Source organism: Mobula birostris, chromosome 1 (genome assembly GCF_030028105.1).
Source record: "Mobula birostris isolate sMobBir1 chromosome 1, sMobBir1.hap1, whole genome shotgun sequence".
Lineage (NCBI taxonomy): Eukaryota > Metazoa > Chordata > Chondrichthyes > Myliobatiformes > Myliobatidae > Mobula > Mobula birostris.
Window position 1 is genome coordinate 199470386 of NC_092370.1, and position 22713 is coordinate 199493098.

The following is a 22713-nucleotide window of genomic DNA, read 5'->3' on the forward strand; positions in this document are numbered from 1 at the left end:
TGGAGAGGGGAGACGTGCAGCATAGGCAACTGCCAGTCTTCCATACAACCTTGCCCAGGCCTGCGCCCTGGAGAGGACACTCCAGCGTCGCCTCACCGCGACGGCACAACAAGGAAAGCAACAGTCTACCGGTTATAAGCCTGTGCTCGACTGGCGTACAGCAAGGCGCCAGGGGTTGCTCTCGACGGAGAGAGAGACCAGTGCGTCTCACTGGACAGCTACTGGCCGCCTCAAGCAGGGCAGCCCCCAGCCAGTTAGGTGCTGTCGTGCCACAGTCCGCCCACTCCACTGGGTGCGTGGGGCTTAGGGATACAATTAGCCCGAACTGCGGACTGTAAACACTGCACCAAGCACAACTAGAAGACAAAGAAAGAAGCCAGCACTCAGACTAGGATGCTGGAATATACGGACCATGACAACTGGTATATCAGATGACCTTTGGGAGATCAGCGGCACACGCAAGACAGCAGTGATTAACAAAGAACTGTCAAGACTCCAAGTGGATATCGCAATGCTCCACGAGACATGTCTCGCAGAATCGGGAACCCTACGTGAGAGAGACTATACCTTCTTCTGGCAGGGGAAGGGCTCAGACGAGACCAGAGAGCATGGTGTTGGCTTTGCCGTGAAGAACTCGCTACTGAAGACGGTAGAGCCTAGTGAGAAAGGGACAGAGCGGGTTTTCTCACTTCGACTCCATACATCCGACGGGCCTGTCAACATTGTCAGCGTCTATGCCCCAACCCTCTACTCTGCACAAGACACAAACGACAAGTTCTACGACCAGCTCTCAACAATGATACAGGAGATCCCAAGTCAGGAACAGTTGCTGCTACTTGGCGATTTCAACGCCAGAGTGGGCGCCGACCACGACTCCTGGCCAAGCTGCCTGGGGGGGGTATGGAATTGGCAGCATGAATGACAACGCGCAACAACTGCTCGAGCTTTGCACGCTCCACGAATTGTGTATCACCAACACCTACTTCCAGACCAAAGCTCAGCACAAAGTGTCGTGCCGGCATCCCCGCTCCAAACACTGGCACCAGCTAGACCTGATAATCACAAGGCGCCGTCATGACTCGCTCCTTTCAGAGTGCCGACTGCGACACGGATCACTCTCTGGTTTGCTGCAAGATCAGACTTCGGCCGAAGAAGATGCATTACGCCAAGCCTCCAGGCAAGCAGCGCATCGATGCCAGTAAGACACAACACCCAGACAAAGCTGCAGAGTTCATCAAGTCACTGGCGGATGCTCTCCTTGCAGACCCACCAGAAGGAGAGGCTCAGCAGAGATGGGATTCTCTCAGGGACACTATCCACAGCACTGCCCTCAAGGCCTTCAGGAAGAAACGGGGCAAGACAAAGGACTGGTTTGAAGCAAGCTCAAGTAAGCTCACCTGTCATCGAGGTGAAGCATGTTACTGGAGCACAAATGCCACCCCACCCAGGCAACACTGTAAGCGCTCAGGACAGCAAGAAGCAAGGCCCAGGAAACAGCCAGACGCTGTGCAAATAACTACTGGCTACCACTATGCGAAAGCATTCAGTCATCATTTGACACAGGCAATATCCGTGGAGTGTACGAGGGGATCAAGAAAGCCATCGGGCCAACCCAGAGCAAGACAGCACCATTGAAAACCATAACAGGTGAGACCATCAATGACAAAGGCAAGCAGATGGAGAAATGGGTGGAGCATTACTCTGAACTCTTCTCCAGAGAAAACAGCATCTTGGACAGCGCGCTGGACACCGTGGAATGCCTGCCTGTCATGGAGGAACTTGATGCATTGCCGACTGCCAAAGAGCTGAGTAAAGCCATCAACAGCCTGCCCACTGGGAAGGCACCAGGATTGGATGGCATTCCACCAGAGGCCATCAAATGCGCAAAGGGCATCCTGCTAAACCACCTGCACGAACTACTGTGCCAGTGCTGGACAGAGGGAGCAGTGCCGCAAGACATGAGAGACTGCAATATTGTCACCCTATATAAGAACAAAGGGGACAGAAGCGACTGTAACAGCTACAGGGGAATCTCCTTGCTGAGCATCATTGGGAAAGTCTTCGCCCGCGTGGTCCTGAACAGACGCAGAAAATAGCTGACAGGGTATATCCCGAGTCTCAGTGCGGTTTCAGGTCGGAACGCTCCACAATCGACATGATCTTCTCCCTTCGACAGCTACAAGAGAAATGCAGAGAGCAAAGACAACCACTCTACGTCGCTTTCATTGACCTTACGAAGGCCTTCGACCTTGTGAGCAGAGACAGCCTGTTCAAAATCCTCGCCAGGATTGGTTGTCCCCCAAGTCTCCTCAGGATAGTTCAGTCATTCCACACAGACATGAAGGGCGTCCTTCAGTTTGACGGCTCTTCGTCAGAAGCCTTCAACATCCACAGCGGTGTGGAGCAGGGCTGTGTGCTTGCCCCCACCCTGTTTGGCATCTTCTTCGCAGTCATGCTGAAGCACGCCTTTGGAACATCAACTGATGGTGTCTACCTCCACACCAGATCAGACGGGAGGCTGTTCAGTCTGTCCCGGCTGAGGGCAAAAACCAAGGTTCGTGAAGTACTCATCAGGGACATGCTGTTTGCAGACAATGCGGCACCGGCAACACACTCTGAAGAACAACTGCAACGCCTCATGGACAGCTTCTCAAGAGCCGGCCAGGACTTCAGCTTGACCATCAGCCTGAGGAAAGCCAACGTGTTGGGCCAAGGCGTTGAGCACCCCCCTGCCATTACCATCAACAACTACGAGCTGAAGGTAGTTCACAAGGTTACATACCTTGGCTCCACCATCACGGACAGCCTCTCCCTAGACCCCGAGATCAACAGACGGATCGGACGAGCAGTCTCAACATTCGCCAGGCTGACAAAGAGTCTGGGAGAACAGAAAGCTCATGACGCACACCAAAGTTGCAGTCTACAGGACCTGCGTCCTCAGTACACTGCTTTTCGGCAGCCTCTACTACAGACAAGAGCAGCGTCTCAACGTCTTCCACCTTTGCAGCCTGAGACGCATCCTGGACATCGCGTGGACTGACCAAGTCACCAACAATGAGGTCCTGGCCCACACCCAGATACCCAGCCTCTTCACCCTGCTCCAACAACGCCGTCTCTGCTGGCTGGGCCACGTACACCGCATATCAGATGGGAGGATCCCGAAAGACCTGCTGTACGGGGAACTGGCCTCTGGCAAGAGAGCACAAGGGTGGCCCCATCTTCAGTTCAAAGATGTTTGCAAGAGAGACATGATGTCACTGAAAATGAACGTTGAGAGGTGGGAGGATATCGCAAGCGATCGCTCTCGCTGGAGGCTGGAACTACGCAGAGATCTAAAAAGAGGAGAAGATAAGCTGAGGCTTGCTGCTGAAGAAAAGCGCACGCGTTGGAAAAACAGCACCAAGACAACACTGGAGGACAGCGCCTTCAAGTGCGGTTGATGCATCCAAGACTGTCACTCCCGTGTGGGACTCTACAGCCACAACGGATGCTGCTCTAACACAGACTGAAGCAAGACTTTCCAGGCGCAGATCCATGGTCTCGCGAGACTAACGGATGCCACCAGCACACGGATGGGAGAGGTCTGGAGGGTTATGGACTGGATGCAGGTCAATGGGACAAGCTGAACAATGATTTGGCACAGACTAGAAGGGCCAAATAGCTTGTTTTTTGTGCTGTAGTGTTCTATGGTCCTATAACAGGATTATTGATCAAATGGAAAATAAGTCGAAGACAGCCAGCACAGGTTTGTTGCAGGTTTATAAGAAGTGACGTAGTTTCAATGAGACAAAGGATAAGGGAGGGTACATGCAACCGCAACCACCACTAAGCTTTTGATAATGTGCATCATAGGAGAGTCACCAAAGTTGAATAATCTGGCCTAAAAGGGGAATTTATAGCATAGATGAGACCATGGCTAGGAAACAGCCAGGGGGCTGTGGTATATGATGTTTCCTTTGGACTAGAGCAGAGGGTCCCAACTTTTTTTATGCCAAGGACCAGTACCACTAGGCACAGGGTTTGTAGACCCCAGGGTGAGAATCCCTGGACTGGAGGAAGGCAAGTGCTGGCATTCTCCACTGACTGACGTTATGTCCACCAGTTGTTTTAGAAAAAATTTGATATTATTGGGGAGCATTTCTAAATATGTACAATACTTGGCAAGGTAACTGCCAGAAGTTACAGCAGGATATAAACAATATGATGAAATGGGCAGACAGAACTTTTAATGCAGAAATGTAAGATGATGCATTTTGGTGGAAAGAATAAAATGCTGTACTAAAGTGAGTTCAGGAGCAGAAGGACCTAGTTGTGTGTACTAAATAGATCATATTGATAAAGTAGCTAACAAAGAACAAAATTCTGGACTTCTACAGAAACATAGAATATAAAAATCAGGAAAATCAAACTGAACCTTTATAAAGCACCATTCAGCTGAACTGGAATATTGCATGTAATAATGATAATTTCACTGGAGGACAGATGTGAATATATTTGAGAGGAGTCCAGTAAAGATTTATGAGAATGGTTCCTGGGATGAGGGAACTGAAGTTATAATGACAGAAACGCTGGAATTGCTTTCTCTAAAGATAGAATAAGAGGATAGATCTGAAAAGTACCTTCAGTGGTGTTAGAAAGTTTGTGAACCCTGTAGAATTTCTCTATTTCTGCATAAATATGACCTAAAATGTGATCAGATCTTCACACAAGTCCTAAAACTAGATAAAGAAAACCCAATTAAATAAATAACACAAAAACATTATACCTGTTAATTTATTTATTGAGAAAAATTATCCAATATTACTAGACTGTATTCAAGGATTCATCTTTGAATCTGGATGAGTATGCTGCAGTTGTTACTGACTTCATTAAAACCTGTGTGGATGAGCATGTGCCTACAAAGACTTACTGTACATTCCCAAACCAAAAGCCATGGAAGAACCAGAAGGAACATCGTCTGCTGAAGGCTAGATCTGTGGCATTCAAGTCCGGCAACCCAGGCCTGTACCAGAAAACCAGGTATGATTTGCGGAGGGCTATTTCAAGGGTGAAGGGACAATTTCGAACAAGGTTGGAGGCAGTATCAGATGCACAGCAACTCTGGCAGGGACTGTAAGACATTACTTCCTACAAAGCAAAACCCAATATCATGAATGGCAGCGATGCTTCACTACCAGATGAACTCAACACCTTCTATGCCCGATTTGAAAGGGAGAACACAACTACAGCTGTGAAGATCCCTGCTGTACCTGATGACCCTGTGATCTCTGTCTCAGAGGCCGATGTTAGACTGTCTTTAAAGAGAGTGAATCCTCACAAGGTGGAAAATCTCGATGGAGTACCTGGTAAGGCTCTGAAAACCTGTGCCAACCAACTGGCAGGAGTATTCAAGGACATTTTCAACCTCTCACTGCTACTGGCAGAAGTTCCCACTTGCTTCAAAAAGGCAGCGATTATACCAGTGCCTAAGAAGAATAATGTGAGCTGCCTTAATGACTATTGCCCCGTAGCACTCACATCTGCAGTGATGAAATGCTTTGAGAGGTCGGTTATGACTAGACTGAACTCCTGCCTCAGCAAGGACCTGGACCCACTGCAATTTGCCTATTGTCACAATAGGTCAACAGCAGACGCAATCTCCACGGCCCTTCACCACCTAGACAACACATACACCTATATCAGAATGCTGATCATCGACTATAGCTCAGTATTTAATACCATCATTCCCACAACCCTAATTGAGAAGTTGCAAAACCTGGGCCTCTGTACCTCCCTCTGTAATTGGATCCTCGACTTCCTAACCGTAAGACCACAGTGGGGACCAATGACATAGATAGGAGTAGGGATGAGGTCCTGAAGGAAGAATATAGGGAGTTAGGAAAGAAGTTAAAAGGCAGGACCTCAAGGGCGGCAATCTTGGGATTGCTGCCTGTGCCACGAGATAGAGAGGGTAGGAGCAGGAAGTTATGGCAGATGAATGCGTGGCTGAAGAGTTGGTGCAAGGGGCAGGGGTTCAGATTTCTGGATCATTGGGATCTCTTTTGGGGAACGTCTGACCTGTACAAAAAGGACGGGCTGCACCTGAACTGGAAAGGGACCAATATCCTGGCGGGTGGGTTTGCTAGAGCTGTTGGGGAGGGTTTAAACTAGTTTGGCAGGGGTGTGGGAATCAGAATGTGAGTGCAGAGATTAGGGTAGAAGGACAAGGGCATGATGCTGTGCGTTCTGAGTTGGTGAGGAAGGACAGGCAGGGGACGAAACATAAATGTAGCCAGTTAGAGGGTTGAAATGCGTCTATTTCAACGCTAGGAATAAGGGGGATGAACTTAGAGCATGGATTAGTATGTGGAACTACAATGTTGTGGCCATTACTGAAACTTGGCTGGAGGAAGGGCAGGATTGGCTGATGCAGGTACCGGGGTTTAGGAGTTTTAAAAGGAATAGGATGGGAGGTAGAAAAGGGGGGAATGGAAGCAGCATTACTGGTCAGGGATAGTATCACGGCTATAGAAAGGGAGGAGCTGCAGAGGGAATGTCCATTGAGTTGGTGTGGGTGGAAGTCAGAAATAGGAAGGGATCAATCACTGTGCTGGGAGTAGTTTATAGGCCCCCAAATAGCCCTCCGGACACCGAAGAGCAAACAAGCATGCAGATTTTAGAATGGTGCAGGAAATACAGGGTTGTAGTTATGAGTGATTTCAACTCCTCTCATATTGACTGGCACCTCCTGACCGCAAGGGGGATAGATGGGGCTGAATTTGTCAGGTGTGTTCAAGAAGGATTCCTGACACAGTATGTGGACCGGTCAATGAGAGGAGAGGCCATACTTGATCTAGTTCAGGGTAATGAATCTGGTCAGGTGGCAGGCCTCTTGGTGGTAGAGCTATGGAAAAGGATAAAAACAGACAAAATGGGAAAGTGTTTAACTGTGGAAGGGCTAACTATGAAGGGATGAGGCAGGAACTAGTGGAGTAAATTGTAGATGTTCAAGGGTGAAAGCATAGAAGTAATGAGGAGGAAGTGTAGGGACTACTTGTGCTGGGTTCAGGATAGGTTTGTCCCACTGAGACAAGGAAAAACTGGTAGGAAAAGGGAACCATAGCTGACAAAACATGTGAGGCAACTCGTCAGGAGGAAGAAGGAAGCATATGTTAGACATAAGCAGCAGGAAGCAGGGGGGCTCATGAGAAATATAGGGTAGGCAGAAAGAAGCTTAAGAAAGGACTTCGGAGAGCACGAAGGGGGCATGAAAAGGCCTTGGCATGTAGGATGAAGGAGAACCCCAAGGAGTTCTATGCGTATGTGAAGAACAGAAGGATGACAAGAATGAAGGTGGGGCCACTAAAGGATAAAGAAGGCAACATGTGCCTGGAGGCGGAGGAGTTTGGGGAGGTCCTAAATGAATATTTTGCTTCAGTATTCACAAGTGAAAAGGATCTTGATCAGGGTGAGATCGAAATAGAACAGGCCTGTGTGCTGGACAATGTGGAGATTAAGGAAGAAGCGTTGGATCTTCTTAAAAACATCAAGATTGATAAGTCCCCAGGCCGGACGCGATATACCCCAGGTTGCTGTGGGAAGTGAGAGAAGAGATCGCTGGAGCAGTAGCTATGATCTTTGAATCCTCTTTGGCTGCACGAGAGGTGCCAGAGGATTGGAGAATGGTAAATGTAGTTCCCTTGTTTAAAAAAAGTAATAGGGAGAATCCTGGGAACTATAGACTGGTGAGTCTTACGTCGGTGGTCTGCAAATTATTGGAAAGGATTCTTAAGGATAGGATCTACGAGGATTTGGAGAAGTACAGTCTACTTAAGGATAGTCAACATGGCTTTGTGAAGGGAAGGTCGTGCCTCATGAGCCTAATTGAGTTTTTTGAAGAGGTAACAAAAGAAATTGATGAGGGTAGGGTGGTAGATGTGGTCTACATGGATTTTAGCAAGGCATTTGACAAGGTCCCCCACGAGAGACTCATCCAGAAAGCCATGAGGCATGGGATCAGTGGAACCTTGGCTGTTTGGATAAAAAATTGGCTTAAAGGAAGAAAGCAGAGGGTAGTAGTGGAAGGAAAGTATTCTGCCTGGAGGTCGGTGATGAGTGGAGTGCCACAAGGATCTGTCCTGAGACCCATGCTCTTTGTAATTTTTATAAATGACCTGGATGAAGAGGTGGAAGGATGGGTAAGTTTGAAGATGACACGAAGATTGGAGGAGTTGTGGATGGAGCTGTAGGATGTTGAAGGTTACAAGAGGATATAGACAGGATGCAGAGTTGGGCAGGAAAGTGGCAGATGGAGTTCAATCCCAGTAAGTGTGAGGTGATGCATTTTGGAAGGACAAACCAGAAGGCTGAGTACAGGGTTAATGGTCGGTTATTTAAGAGTGTGGATGAAGAGAGGGACTTTGGGGTCCAAATCCATACATCCCTCAAGGTCGCTGCACAGGTTGATAGGATAGTTAAGAAGGCCTATGGGATGCTCGGCTTCATGAATAGGGGGATTGAGTTCAAGAGTAGAGAGGTCATGTTGGAACTCTACAAATCTCTGGTGAGACCACACTTAAGAATATTGTGTTCAGTTCTGGTCACCTCATTATAGGAAGGATGTGAAAGCTATGGAGAGGGTGCAGCGGAGATTCACCAGGATGTTGCCTGGATTGGAAAACAAGTCTTATGAGGCAAGGTCAAAAGAGTTGGGACTTTTCTCTTTGGAACGTAGAAGGATGAGAGGGGACTTGATAGAGGTCTACAAGATTATGAGAGGCATAGATAGGGTGGATAGCCAGTACCTGTTTCTCAGGGCACGAATAGCAAACACCAGAGGGCATATGTACAAAGTTAAAGCGGGAAGTTTAGGGGAGACATCAGGGGTAAGTTGTTTTATCTTTTATAAACAGAGGGTTGTGGGTGCCTGGAAATGACTTGTCAGGGATGGTGATGGAGGCTAAAATGTTAGGGGTATTTCAGAGCCTCTTGGATAGGCACATGGATGAAAGAAAAATAGAGGGTTACAGCGAATCGTCTCTGATCTGGGCTGACAATTACGTGCCAGGCGGCACCTAATTAATTAGCTTGTTCATTTCGGCTTTTTTCTTAAAGATGTGCTGTGTGCATCCCGGCTACCACTATACCACTGCATGCTTCGCGGATCAGTATTGGGTCGCTGCCCGGAGGGTGGAGGCCACTGCACCACCCCAACCTCCGACGACTCAGCCTCACACATCATCATCAGTGTGCTCGGCGCTGTCTTCCCGATTCCTGTAAGTGATACTACACTGTACATACATTATTTCTACTTTATATAGGCTGTGTATTTTTATGTGTTATTTGGTATGATTTGGCAGCTTCATAGCTTAAAGGTTACTGGAGAGCGCTTGCGCCGTGTTTTTGCCGAGAGCGCTTGCATGAGATTTTTGCTACGGAGAACAGTGCGCAATGATTGTGGAAAAGTATTTCTATTTTATATAGGCTGTGTATTCATCATATCATTCCTGCTTTTACTACATGTTACTGTTATTTTAGGTTTTATGTGTTACTTGGCATGATTTGGTAGGTTATTTTTGGGTCTGCGAACGCTCCCAAAATTTTCCCATATAAATAAATGGTAATTGCTTCTTCGCTTTACGACATTCCGGCTTACGAACTGTTTCATAGGAACGCTCTACCTTCGGATGGCGGGGGAAACCTGTACTGTAATTTGATAAGAACAGACCATGGCACGGTAAAATCTCAAAGTTTCTCGAAAGTCCCATCATCTCATGCAGATGGTAAACCTCCAGCGCCGCCAACTTGCTGATGCAGCATCCCGGAAGCATCCGACCACAGTCCGACTCTGAGTCCGTCCGAAAACTCCAAGCCTCCAACCACCTCACCGACACCAAGCACCATCTCTGCCGAGCGTTCTGACCCCAGCCCTGGCAACAAGCAATAGGCAAAGCCAAGGGTTTGGGGCCTTCGTCTCCAGAGGTTCTCGATCGCACAGTAACAGCGACAGAAAAGCAGGCATTTCAGAAGTTACTCCAGGTGTTCCTCCATACTCTCACAGCTGTCTCCATCAAATCCGGATTGTGCACGGCCCCCCTAGTTACACATACGATATTCATTCGGAACTGCCGTGCGCACTGCATCGCACCTCCATCTTCTCCTCCCTCCTTTTGTCTCCAGATGAGAAAAAAGTTGAACCTTTTGGCAGACATGCACATCGCTATGTTTGGAGGAAGAATGACACTGCACACCAACACCAAAACCTCATCCCAACTGTGAAACATGGTGGAGGGAGCATCATGCTACTTTGTTGCCTCAGAGTCAAAACAGCTTGCAATTGTTGAGGGAACAATGAATTCAAAATTCTACCAAGACATTTTACAGAAGAATATCAAGGTAGCAGTCTGTCACCTGAAGCTTAGTAGAAGATGGATAATGCAACAAGACAATGACCCAAGATAAGAGTAAATCAACACAGAATGATTTAAAAAATTCATGTTTTGGAATGGCTGAGTCAAAGTCCTCTATAGAAATGTTGTGGAAGGACCTGAAGCAAGCAGTTCATGAAAGGAAGCCCACCAACATCCCAGAGCTGAAGCAGTTTTTGTAAAGAGGAATGGCCTAAAGTTCCTCCAAGCCGATGTGCAAGACTGATCAACAATTACTGGAAATGTTTGGTTGAAGTTATTGCTGTACAAGGGGGTCACACCAGTTACTGAAAGCAAAGGTTCACATATTTTTTCCTCCAACAAATACATCTGATACTGGATCATTTTTCTCAATAAATAAAATGAAAAGGTATAATTGGGTCTCGGCCTGAAACATCAACTGCACCTCTTCCTAGAGGTGCTGCCTGGCCTGCTGCGTTCACCAGCAACTTTTAGGTATAATTTATTGTTATTTATTTTAATTGGGTTCTCTTCATCTAATTTTAGGACGTGCAAAAAGATCTGATCACAGTTTAAGTCAATTTATTGCAGAAATAGAGAAAATTCGGCAGGGCTCACAAACTTTTTAGCACTACTGTAAAACAATGAGTCTGGACAGAATGGTTACACAAACACAGTTTATATTGCTTATGGGGTCAATCCCAAGAGCTTACGGGTATAAAATGAAAGGGAAGAAGACTGAAGCATTTTCCCTCATGTCACTGTAGGGTGGTTGTAATCCCGAAGGTATTGCTAATCCACAGAGATAGATTCCATTTTGGCCTTCAAAAATGAATTGGATAAATATGAAACAAAGAAAAAATTGCAACTCTTTGGAGAAGCAGCATGGGGTGGAATTAGAGAGTTGGTGAAGACACATTGACCTGAATGGTCTCCTTTTATTCTGTAACCATTCTGTAATAAACTCTCCCCACTGAGAAACACACTCTCATTTCAGGCCCTCCAAACTGAGCTGGCCTCTTTAAACAAGTTTAAGATTGAAAATGATAAATGCAAGCATATACTTTAGCGACAATTCAAATTTGCAACAACTCATTAATTAGAGATCCTAATGGGAACTTGACTTTGATTTACCTGCATCTGAGTTTCATTCATATGATCTTGGTAGCTGACCTGCAGCTTGTTTTGCAGAGCTCCCAGTTCTTTTTCAAGAGTACTGCGTTGTTCCCTTAATTTGGTCTCAACTACATTAGCTTTCTGCTTTTCTGTCACCAACTCCTAAAATAATTACCAAAATCATAGTTAAAACAAGACAGAAAAATCTGCATCAGTACTGCCAATAATATCAATGGTATTTTCTCAGAATGATAGGGAAGGCTGCACAAGTAGTAATTATTAGAGTTCAAATCCAAACCAGCACAGTTTTCCACAATAGTCATTCCTTCAAGACAACCCTAAACATTCAAGAAAACAAAGTATGCTATCTTTTAATATAGATGTTTCAGTGAATGAGTCTTGCATACATGCTTATTGCAGCAATTTAGACATCTACAGTCATGAAGTACTACAGCACAGAAATAAGCCCTTTAGCCCATCCAGTCCACACTAGCCTATTCTTCTGCCTAGTCCCATCAACCTGAATCCTAGTCCTCCATACCTCTCCCATTCATGCACTTATCCACACTTCGGTTAAACGGCAGCTCATTCCACACTCTCACCACATTCTACACGAAGAGGTTTCCTTCATGATCTCATTAAGTATTTCACCCTTAACCCAACATCAGTGGAAAAAGTCAGCTTGTATTTATCCTATCTATACCCCTCTATTTTGTATACCTCTTTCAAATGTCTTTTCATTCTCCTTCGCTCTAGAGAATAAAGTCCTAACCTATTCAACCTTTTCTTATAACTCAGGTCCTCAAGTCCTGGCAACATCCTTGGAAATTTTGTTGTACTCTATCAATCTTATTGATATCACTCCTGTAGGTAGGTGACCAGAACAGCACACAATACTCCAAACTAGCCTTCACCAACATGTTGTACAACTTCAGTGTAACATCTCAACTCCTGGACTCAATACTTTGATTTAAGAAGGTCAAAGTGCCAAAAACACACTTTATGACCCTATCGACCTGTGACACTACTTTCAATGAGTTATGAATCTGCATTCCCAGATCCCTCTGTTCTACTGCATTCTTCAGTGCCCTACCACTTACTGCCCAAATCCTACCCTGGTTTATCTTCACAAAGCATAACACCTCACACTTGTCTGCGTGAAATTCCATCTGCCATTTTCAGCCCGTTTTACCAGCTTTTCCAGATCGTGCTACAAGCTTTAATAGTCTTGCTTACTGTCCACTATGCCCCCAATCTTGGTGTTATCCGTAAATATGATCCAGTTTATTACATTATTATCCAGATGGTTGATATAGAAGACAAACATTGGATCCAGCACCAATCCCTGCAGTGAGAGAGGTAAGCATCTGCAACCACTGCCTGGCTTCACCATTGAAGCCATTGTCGAATACAATTTACTACCTCATTCTGAATGCCAAGCGACTGAACCTTCTTGACCAAACTCCCATGTGGGACCTTCTCAAAGGCCTTCCTGAAGTCCATTTAAACCGTCTCCACTGCTTTTCCTTCAACTTTCCTGGTAACTCCTCGAAACACTGTATAAGATTGGTTAGACACAACTTACCATGCCCAAAGCTATGTGGACTACATCCCTGTCTATCCAAATACTTATATCTGGTCCCTTGAAATACCTTTCAATTAGTTACCCGCTACTTACATCAAGGTCATTGGTCTATAATTTCCAGGCTTATTCTTACAGCCTTTCTTAAACAACGGAACAACATTAGCTCCAATGCTTTCCTGTTATAACTGTCTTGGTTGCATACAATTTATAGTGTAACATTTCCAATAGCTTTCATTTAATCATGAAAATGTTTTTCACCTTATCAGCATTCTGCCTTTGAATGTCCTCTCCTTCTAGACTTGATTAAAATTTAGGATACTATAGATGTTACCACTGATATATTTTCTGGGTTCTTATCTTTATGAAGCCATTCTCTTACATCTCCAATCTGAATTAAGTTTCCCCAATGGTTTCCTAGATATTCTACACAAATTAGCACCAGATAAATGAATCTGAAGGTTCTGTTGTTTAGAATTCAAGATAAAGTAGTAAATTGGATTCAACACTGGCTTAGCAGGAGAAGCCAGTGGTGGTTAATGGTTGCTTCTCACTGAAGGCCTATTATCAGGGGTGCATTACAGCGATCAGGGCTCTGTCCATTGTTGTTGGCCATCTATATTTATGATTTAGATGATAGTGTGGTAATCTGGATCAGAACATTTGCAGATGATGCAAAGATTAGAGTGCAGAGGACAGCAAGTGTGGCTACCAAAGCTTTCAGTGGCATCAGGACCAGCTGGAAAAATTGGCTGGGAAAAAAAATGATAGATGGAATTTAAAGCAGGCAAATGCGAGGTGTTGCACGTTGGGAGGGCAAACCAGGGTAGGAATACTGAGGCAGTAGGCACTGAGCGGCATTGTAGAACAAAAGAATCTGGGAATACAGATCCACAACTCCTTGAAATTGGTGTCATAGGTAGATAGAAAGGTGAAATATTTAAGGGGAACCTGAGGGGGAGTTTCTTCATTCAGATGGGGGTGCAAGTGTGGAATAAGTTGCCAGCGAAAGTAGTGAATATGGATCATTTGAGAGATGTTCAGATAACTACATGAATGGGAGGGGTTTGGAGGACTGTGGGTCTAAGTGCAGGTTGATAGGGTTGGCAAGATAAGAGTTTGGCAGTGACCAGATGGGCCAAAGAGCCTGTTTCTGTTCTGCAGAGCTCTGTGATGCTACAGATGTATTTTATGTAAATAATGGTCATAATTTCTGCTTAAGAGTTAGACATAATTTTAAGAGCACAATAAAATAGTATGACTGGTTTCTTTGGCAATGTCATAATGGGCTGCTTTAGAGAATGTGTGGTTCAACTTAATATCTGTTGGCAATTCACTAAAAAAAAAGGACCAATTAAAAATAATAAATGCATTATTTTTTACTATCCCAAATACTATTTTAAAAAGATAAATCATGCTTTTATGTATTCTTAAGATCCCTGTTAATCACCAATACTGACACGATGGCAAGTCTCCAAGGGCCCTTAAATAAACTACCACCTAAATGCCACTGATATGAAAACTCATCTCTATTTCTGTCTGCTCAACTAAACTCCACCTGAGGTGCATCAAGTGAAACCCGCTATCATTTGTTTTGTATATTACCACAAATGTATCCAACTGCTTCAAACTTTCTCAAGGCTCTTGTAACAAAAAATACATCTGATGCCAATTCTGCCCAGAAACTATGCTAGTCAGAGTTAATTATTTTCCACATGCGAACTCACAAAGTATATAAGATAGACAGTGTGGAGACTGAAAATCTATTAAAACAAAACTGTTCTGACAAATTGTTTAACCCCAAATATTGAGATTCACCACCCTCCCCCCACAGATAGTCTGACCTACTGAGCTATTTGCAGTATTTTCTGTTTTAGCCCAAAAACCATTTTCCCACTATTATATTGAAATAGTAAGAGAGAATTTGATCTCTAAATTAAGAAGTTTACATAAGCATCAGTTATCAAGGAAAATTTGCCTGTTACAATGCCATACACAAACCATAATCTAACATTTTATTAAAAAACACTACCTGGTTTAATTGTTTGCACTTGTCATTTGCAAGCGCAACTTCATCTTGAAGAGCTCTAAGCAATTTTTCTTTATCTTGTAATTGCTGCTGTAAACTAGGAACTGGGTCACATTTTACTCCAGGCTAGAGAAGAACATGAATATCAATAGATGAGTGCTACATTCTTTTAAAAGAAATGCTTTTACAATGAAACCAAGACTGAATAAAGCACAAAGGAATGTTCAAAGTAAAGACAAATCATTTAATCATCCATAAACATGATTTCTGAACCCTTTCTTGCATTTCCAAATGTTTGCTTGTGTCCAACAACTACAAGTGTTTCTGGTTTAACATGGCACTAGTGAAGCACAACGATGAGTTGCTGGCAGCAAACACAACCATGAACCACTTTATTACTCACTTTTTCTGGTAAACTATCACTGCTGCTACTACTACTTCGCCTTCAGAATTCAGCTTTTGAACCGCCTATACGACCATACGTTTTTGTAGTGTGAACTGAAGTTTCGAAGGTGCAGGACAGTTGTGGCATGGTGTGTACAGGGCGAATCAAGATGGTGGGGCCAGGGCCTGAGATGGGGAACAACCCAACATTTTGCTGCTGGAGTAGACTCGGAGACAACTCGAGGTGGCAGATCTGAGGACAGGCAAGATTGATGTGATGGGCCAAGAGCGAGGAACAAGACAAAGTTTGACTGATTTCAGTGCTAGACCAGACTGAAAAGGTCAAGGGTCAGGGTCAGCTGTGACCTAATGCTTGCAAGATTACTCATCTCTGTGCTGAGCTAACGCTGTGGCCTGCAACAACAGGCTCCCTGATCAGCTGTGGCTGGCTTTGTGGCAGTATACTTCAACTCCAAATGTTATTTGCTTACTTTTATTGTTTGCACAATTTATTCCCCCCCCCCGCACATTGAAGGTCTTTTTTTTAAATATAAAAAATGGGCTCTATTGTATTTCTTTGTTTTGTGGCTGCTTGTAAGGAGACAAATCTCAAAGCTGTATATAGTATACACACTTAGATAATAAATGACCTTTGAAACAAAGTAAATTATGGAAAAAAATCTCAATTGTGGAATAAATAAATCACTTGCTATTTGGATCTGTTATCCTGTCCGTATTAATTTAATTGGTGTAGATTTTATTGAATACACCAAGCAAAAGGTAAGAATGAAAATATTCCCTACTCATGAAATTCAATGTGAAGCAAGGACCAGATAAATTAAATATAATGAGGGTAGTTGACTTAAAACCGCCACAAACAATCTGGTACATAATTCTTAGTTTCCCTGTAATCTGATTTACATACTTACAGAATTTAAGGTGAACTTCTAATAAATATTATACCATTTTCAGTATTTGTCACCATTCACCAAATAAAATGCACTGAGAAGGGTATGAAGAGGAACAGCATGACTAATACCAAAAAGAAGAGATTTTTCTCAAGAAAGAATACAGAAACTGAAACCTGTCTTCCCGAATATATGCACTAAAACAATAAGCAGCATGCAAGCAAATAAAAACAAGCTAACAAATTCAAGTGACTGCTTCGAATTATAGCTTAAATGCACCATTAGAAGATCTGTTGAGTGTATTAGTTGAAACACGTTTGGCCAGATGGTGTGCTTCATGCTTCATAATTATTTTACTCAATAAATAAACACTTACTTTCTGCCAAATATCCTGAATCACCACAGCTTTATCTTTTAGAATCTCAGCAACATAGAGAGCCTCCTCCTCAGTGAATGTCATAGTTTTCAAAGAAGAGAGAAAATCTTTAAATTTTATATCTGCATTTTCTGAAAAGAAAGTTAATATAATCAGCACCAACATAATAAAAAGTCATTCAGTACATTATCTGCCTTCTATGAATATTTAAATTTATACAGTTCTGGAAGATTCCATGAAATTAAAATTCTAATATTCGTTACATTGAAGAAGCAAATTCCAAAAACTAGCTACAAATTACTCCGGGCAACTGTCAAAGCCGAAATGCCATCTAGCATGTTTTTATCTGGGGGGGGGGGGGGGGGGAGTGTCACTGGGTTGTATTGTTGTTTTGGTAATTTAACTGCACTAGAGTTATCCAAGGCATTCCTGCTGGGATACTGCACTCAGCAAAGCAAGATTAAAAAGATCACAAGCCAAATGAAAGCCATAGTTATTTTTTCTGCTCCATTCATGCGCCTATTCCAATTCACAGAAATATTTTAAAATTCTAAAGTGCAGCCCCCAATTGACCTCTGAGCAACTAAAATAAGTGCAATGAGACAGTAAGAGCTTGTATTCAAATATACACAGAGTTCTATCATGTGGAAGTACACCTTCCATCTGCGAAGAGAAGTTCAACACAGCAAAGTTAAACCGGCAGCAATTCTTGTAATCAAATTTCTTATCCACATACACTCCATGGCCTCTTTATTAGGTACACCTGCATACCTGCTTGTTAATGCAAATATCTAATCAGCCAATCATGTGGCAGCAACTCAATGCACAAACCACTGATCTGGGATTTTCACACACAAATAGTCTCTGGAGTTTACAGAAAATGGTGTGACAAACAAAAACCATCCAGTGTGTTGCATTTCTGTGGGCAAAAACACCTTGTTAATGAGAGAGAACAGAGGAGAACGGCCAAACTGGTTCAAGCTGACAGAAAGATAATAATAACTCAAATATTCACATGTGCAGAAGAACATCTCTGAACACACAACCTGTTGAACCTTTAAGTGGATGGGCTGCAACAGCAAAAGACCAGAAACATGCACCCAGTGGTATCTGAGTGCATGTATATACAAGACAAGGCAAATACCTGTCCACACTCATGCAAATCTGTGGGTACAAGAGGAAACTGGAATTCCCTTGAATCTATGGATTACAACCAGATACACTGCGATGTCAACTAACTTCCAGAAAGCCACAAGTATAACTAAACAGAATTATGAACACTTTTCCACGACTGTGTGAAAAGGAAAGTTCAGCACAGCAGATTACAAATGGACCAATAAAGGAATTTGCATATCCATTTTGTTATCTTTGAGCATGACAGCTCTAACCACAGCACTCTGCACCTGCAAGATAGTTGAATATACTCATCATCTAGGCTGAAGTATACTCAGCAAATCTTGACTTGAATACTGCTTGTGAATGGATAGCTGGTAATATAAAGTTGACTTTCTAAGCCTACAAATCAAACTTTCTAAACAGAAAATGTATTCAGGTTCTAAAAAATGTTGTTAATTTAACAACATTCTTCCTTAAAATAGCTAAGAGTCAGAATCTACCGATTGTACTTGAGTTGGCCCCAATCGGAAAGCACAAAAGCAAAACTGTCTGGTAAAATTGATTGTCCTCTGCCCACCTCTGCTGCAGCATTCTGCAAAACTGAGGAACTTGGAAGTGCTAATGACATCAAGGGCAACAGACACCATGGCCCTGCCTATCGAGTATATTGAGATATAATTTGTTTTATAAATATACTGAAATATTCTAAGCCAAGTATTTAAGGTGGTTTATACTATTCCTAAACCATATAACAATTACAGCACGGAAACAGGCCATCTCGGCCCTTCTAGTCCGTGCCGAACTCTTACCCTCACCTAGTCCCACCGACCTGCACTCAGCCCATAACTCTCCATTCCTTTCCTGTCCATATATCTATCCAATTTAACTTTAAACGACAACATTGAACCTGCCTCAACCACTTCTGCTGGAAGCTTGTTCCACACAGCTACTACTCCTTGAGTAAAGAAGTTCCCCCTCATGTTACCCCTAAATTTTCGTCCTTTAACACTCAATTCATGTCCTCTTGTTTGAATCTTCTCCACTCTCAATGTAAAAAGCCTATCCACGTCAACTCTATCAATCCCCTTCATAATTTTAAACACTTCTATCAAGTCCCCCCCCTCAACCTTCTACACTCCAAAGAATAAAGACCTAACTTGTTCAACCTTTCTCTGTAACTTAGATGAAACCCAGGCAACATTTTAGTAAACCTTCTCTGTACTCTCTCAATTTTATTGACATCTTTCCTGTAATTCGGTGACCAGAACTGTCCACAGTACTCCAAATTTGTCCTTACCAATGCCCTATACAATTTCAACATTACATCTCAACTCCTATACTCAATGCTCTGATTAATAAAGGCCAGCATACCAAAAGCTTTCTTCACCACCCTATCCATGTGAGATTCCACCTTCTGGGAACTATGCACCATTATTCCTAGATCCCTCTGTTCTACTGCATTCTTCAATGCCCTACCATTTACCATGTATGTCCTATTTTGATTAGTCCTACCAAAATGTAGCACCTCACATTTTTCAGCATTAAACTCCATCTGCCATCTTTCAGCCCACTCTTCTAACTGTCCTAAATCTCTCTGCAAGCTTTGAAAACCTACCTCATCATCCACAACGCCACCTATCTTAGTATCATCTGCATACTTACTAATCCAATTTACCACCCCATCATCCAGATTATTAATATATATGACAAACAACACTGGACCCAGTACAGATCCCTGAGGCATACCGCTACACACTGTCCTCCAATCTGACACTCCACTGCTTCTCGCTGGCGTCTCCCATCTAGCCACTGCTGAATCCATTTTACTACTTCCATATTAATGCCTAACGATTGAACCTTCCTAACTAACCTTCCGTGTGGAACCTTGTCTCGTATCTTCTTTCAGCTTTTCTAATTTCTTTCTTAAGATTCTTTTTACATTCTTTATATTCCTCGAGTACCTCATTAACTCCAAGCTGCCTATATTTATTGAAAATCCCTCTCTTTTTCTGAACCAAGTTTCCAATTTCCCTTGAAAACCATGGCTCTCTCAAACGTTTAACCTTTCCTTTCAACCTAACAGGAACATAAAGATACTGAACCCTCAAAATTTCACCTTTAAATGACCTCCATTTCTCTATTACATCCTTCCCATAAAACAAATTGTCCCAATCCACTCCTTCCAAATCCTTTCACATCTCCTTAAACTTAGCCTTTCTCCAATCAAAAATCTTAATCCTAGGTCCAGTCCTATCCTTCTCCATAATTACACTGAAACTAATGGTATGTGATCACTTGACCCGAAGTGCTCCCCAACACATACCTCCGTCACCTGCCCTGTCTCATTCCCGAACAGGAGATCCAACACTGCCCCTTCCCTAGTTGGTACCTCTATGTATTGCTCCAAAAAACTATCTTGCACACATTTGACAAACTCCAAACCATCCAGCCCTTTTACAGAATGGGCTTCCCAATCTATGTGTGGAAAATTAAAATCTCCCACAATCACAATCTTGTGCTTACTACAAATATCTGCTATCTCCTTACAAATTTGCTCCTCCAGTTCTCGTTCCCCATTAGGTGGTCTATAATACACCCCTATAAGTATCACAACACCTTTCCTATTCCTCAATTCCACCCAAATCGCCTCCCTAGACAAGTCCACTAATCTATCCTGCCAGAGCACCGCTGTTATATATTCTCTGACAAGCAATGCAACACCTCCCCCTCTTGCCCCTCCTATTCTATCACACTTGAAACTAAAAAATCCTGGAATATTTAGTTGCCAATCACACCCCTCCTGCAACCACATTTCACTAATAGCTACAACATCTTATTTCCAGGTATCAATCCATGCTCTAAGCTCATCCACCTTTCTTACAATGCTCCTAGCATTAAAATATATGCATTTAAGAAACTCTCCACCTCCCACTCTGTTTATCCTTAATGGAGCAAACTTTATCTTTTTCTTCCTTTTCCCCCTATATCAACCTCCCCTCTCCTAGTCTCCTTAATTTGATTCCCTTCCCCCAACCATTCTAGATTAAAGTCACCTCAGTCGTCCTCGCAAATCTCCCCGCTAGGATTCCATCCCCCTATGATTCAAGTGCAACCGTCCCCTCTGTACAGGTCACCCCTGTGCTAATAGTGGTCCCAATGATCCAAAAACACGAATCCCTGCCCCCGCTCCAATCCCTCAGCCACATTTATCCTACATCTCATTGCATTCCTACTCTCACAGTCGCGTAGCACAGGAAGTAATCCTGAGATTACTACCTTTGCGGTCCTTTTTCTCAACTCCCTTCCTAACTCTCTATATTCTTCTTTCAGGACCTCTCCCCTTTTCCAACCTATGTCATTGGTACCTATATGTACCACGACTTCTGGCTCCTCTCCCTCCCACTTCAGGATCTCTTGGATGCGATCAGAAACGTCCTGGACCCTGGCACCAGGGAGGCAAACTACCATCCGGGTCTCCTGACTTCGTCCACAGAATCGTCTATACACCTTGATATGAACAGAGCTTTAGAAACAGCTAGAAAATATTTAAGAAATTAATAATAATTCACTTAAAACATGTGTTAGTGCTTTTAATTTAAACAAAGTAAAGTCAAGTGGGAAAAAAAACTTTATTTCAGTAAAGGTTGGTGCCACATTTGATGCATCACCTATAGCAAGCATAAAGCTAAGAGATCAGTGCAATCAGGAATAATTTTGGACGTATGAGCAGGTGTTCAGAGACATGAGCTGATGTCTAGCATATTCTGTATGACAACACTGCAGGGCACAGCCACAGTATACAGCAGCAATCCTTCTCCAAAGAATGCCAAGTAACTGTTAGCCACAAGCCAGAGCCAGATTAACTTTAGGACTCCGAAAGTCAAAATCATTCTGTGCCAATGTTTTTTTTTACGCCTCCATTGATCTATTTGCTAAATGAACAATAGGTCTTGAAATATTTTCTTAATGCACAAATAAAACAGGTTGTGTTTCACTAAACTTTACGCAAGCTGTACATTGTCAAATTAGGATCTGTGCCACCAGTAACCACAAATACAACCCTGCCATTGCCTATTCATCAAAGGGCAGCATTGTAGTGTAGCAATTAGCATAACGTTTCATTAAAATTGGTGATCAGAAGATTGGGGTTCAATTCCCACTGCTGTCTGTAAGGAGTTAGTATGCTCTCCCCGTGACAGCATGAATTTCCTCTGGGTGCTGTGTTTTCTTTCCACATTCCAAAGATCTGGAAGTTAGGGTCAGCAAGTTGGGGGCAAGCTATGCTGGCGCTGGAAACTGCCCCCAGCACATCCTCTGACTGTGTTGGTCATTGACACAAACAACACATTTCACTGCAAGTTTCCATGTATATGTGAAAAATTAATCTTTAATTTTTTCAAACCATTAGCAGGTATTGATTTAGGATTGATGACATTAAAGTCAATTTCTTCCACTGTCTTCTCCAAACAACAATACAGCAACACTATAGACTATAATCCATGTCAATTATTCGTAGGCTTGGATCTGTTGAGTATATCGCCTTCACTGGCTTGTTGGGTACAACTGTCTTAAAACAATGATGAACAATAGGTGACAGGATCAGGAGTCATGATCAGCAACAGATCAGCGTCCACCTCACATTAACTCAGCACCTGCTCATTCAGAGGAAACTAATGATTTCACCAGTTGAATCGAGTTGTGCAAGCTGTTAAAGAATTTACCATCCCATTGCCACCGAAACCAGAACCTGTGCAATTCTGCAGCTGGCCCACATTTTCAAACTTGCAACTTAACAGAAAACATCCTGACTGCCAAATGAAACCTATTCTGTCTTC

The 22713-nt window shown here is 43.3% G+C and overlaps 1 protein-coding gene across 5 annotated transcripts in view; it reads right to left on the bottom strand.

The window, feature by feature from the left end:
* ktn1 (kinectin 1) overlaps positions 1 to 22713 on the bottom strand; it is a 127124-nt gene that overhangs the window by 58011 nt on the left and 46400 nt on the right. For all 5 annotated transcript variants that reach the window (XM_072268308.1, XM_072268316.1, XM_072268324.1 and 2 more), the window contains 3 exons: positions 16763 to 16893; positions 15098 to 15220; positions 11502 to 11645 (listed from right to left, as the gene is read on the bottom strand). In XM_072268308.1, coding sequence (XP_072124409.1) covers positions 11502 to 11645; positions 15098 to 15220; positions 16763 to 16893 — 398 coding nt within the window. The remainder of the gene's footprint in view (positions 1 to 11501; positions 11646 to 15097; positions 15221 to 16762; positions 16894 to 22713) is intronic.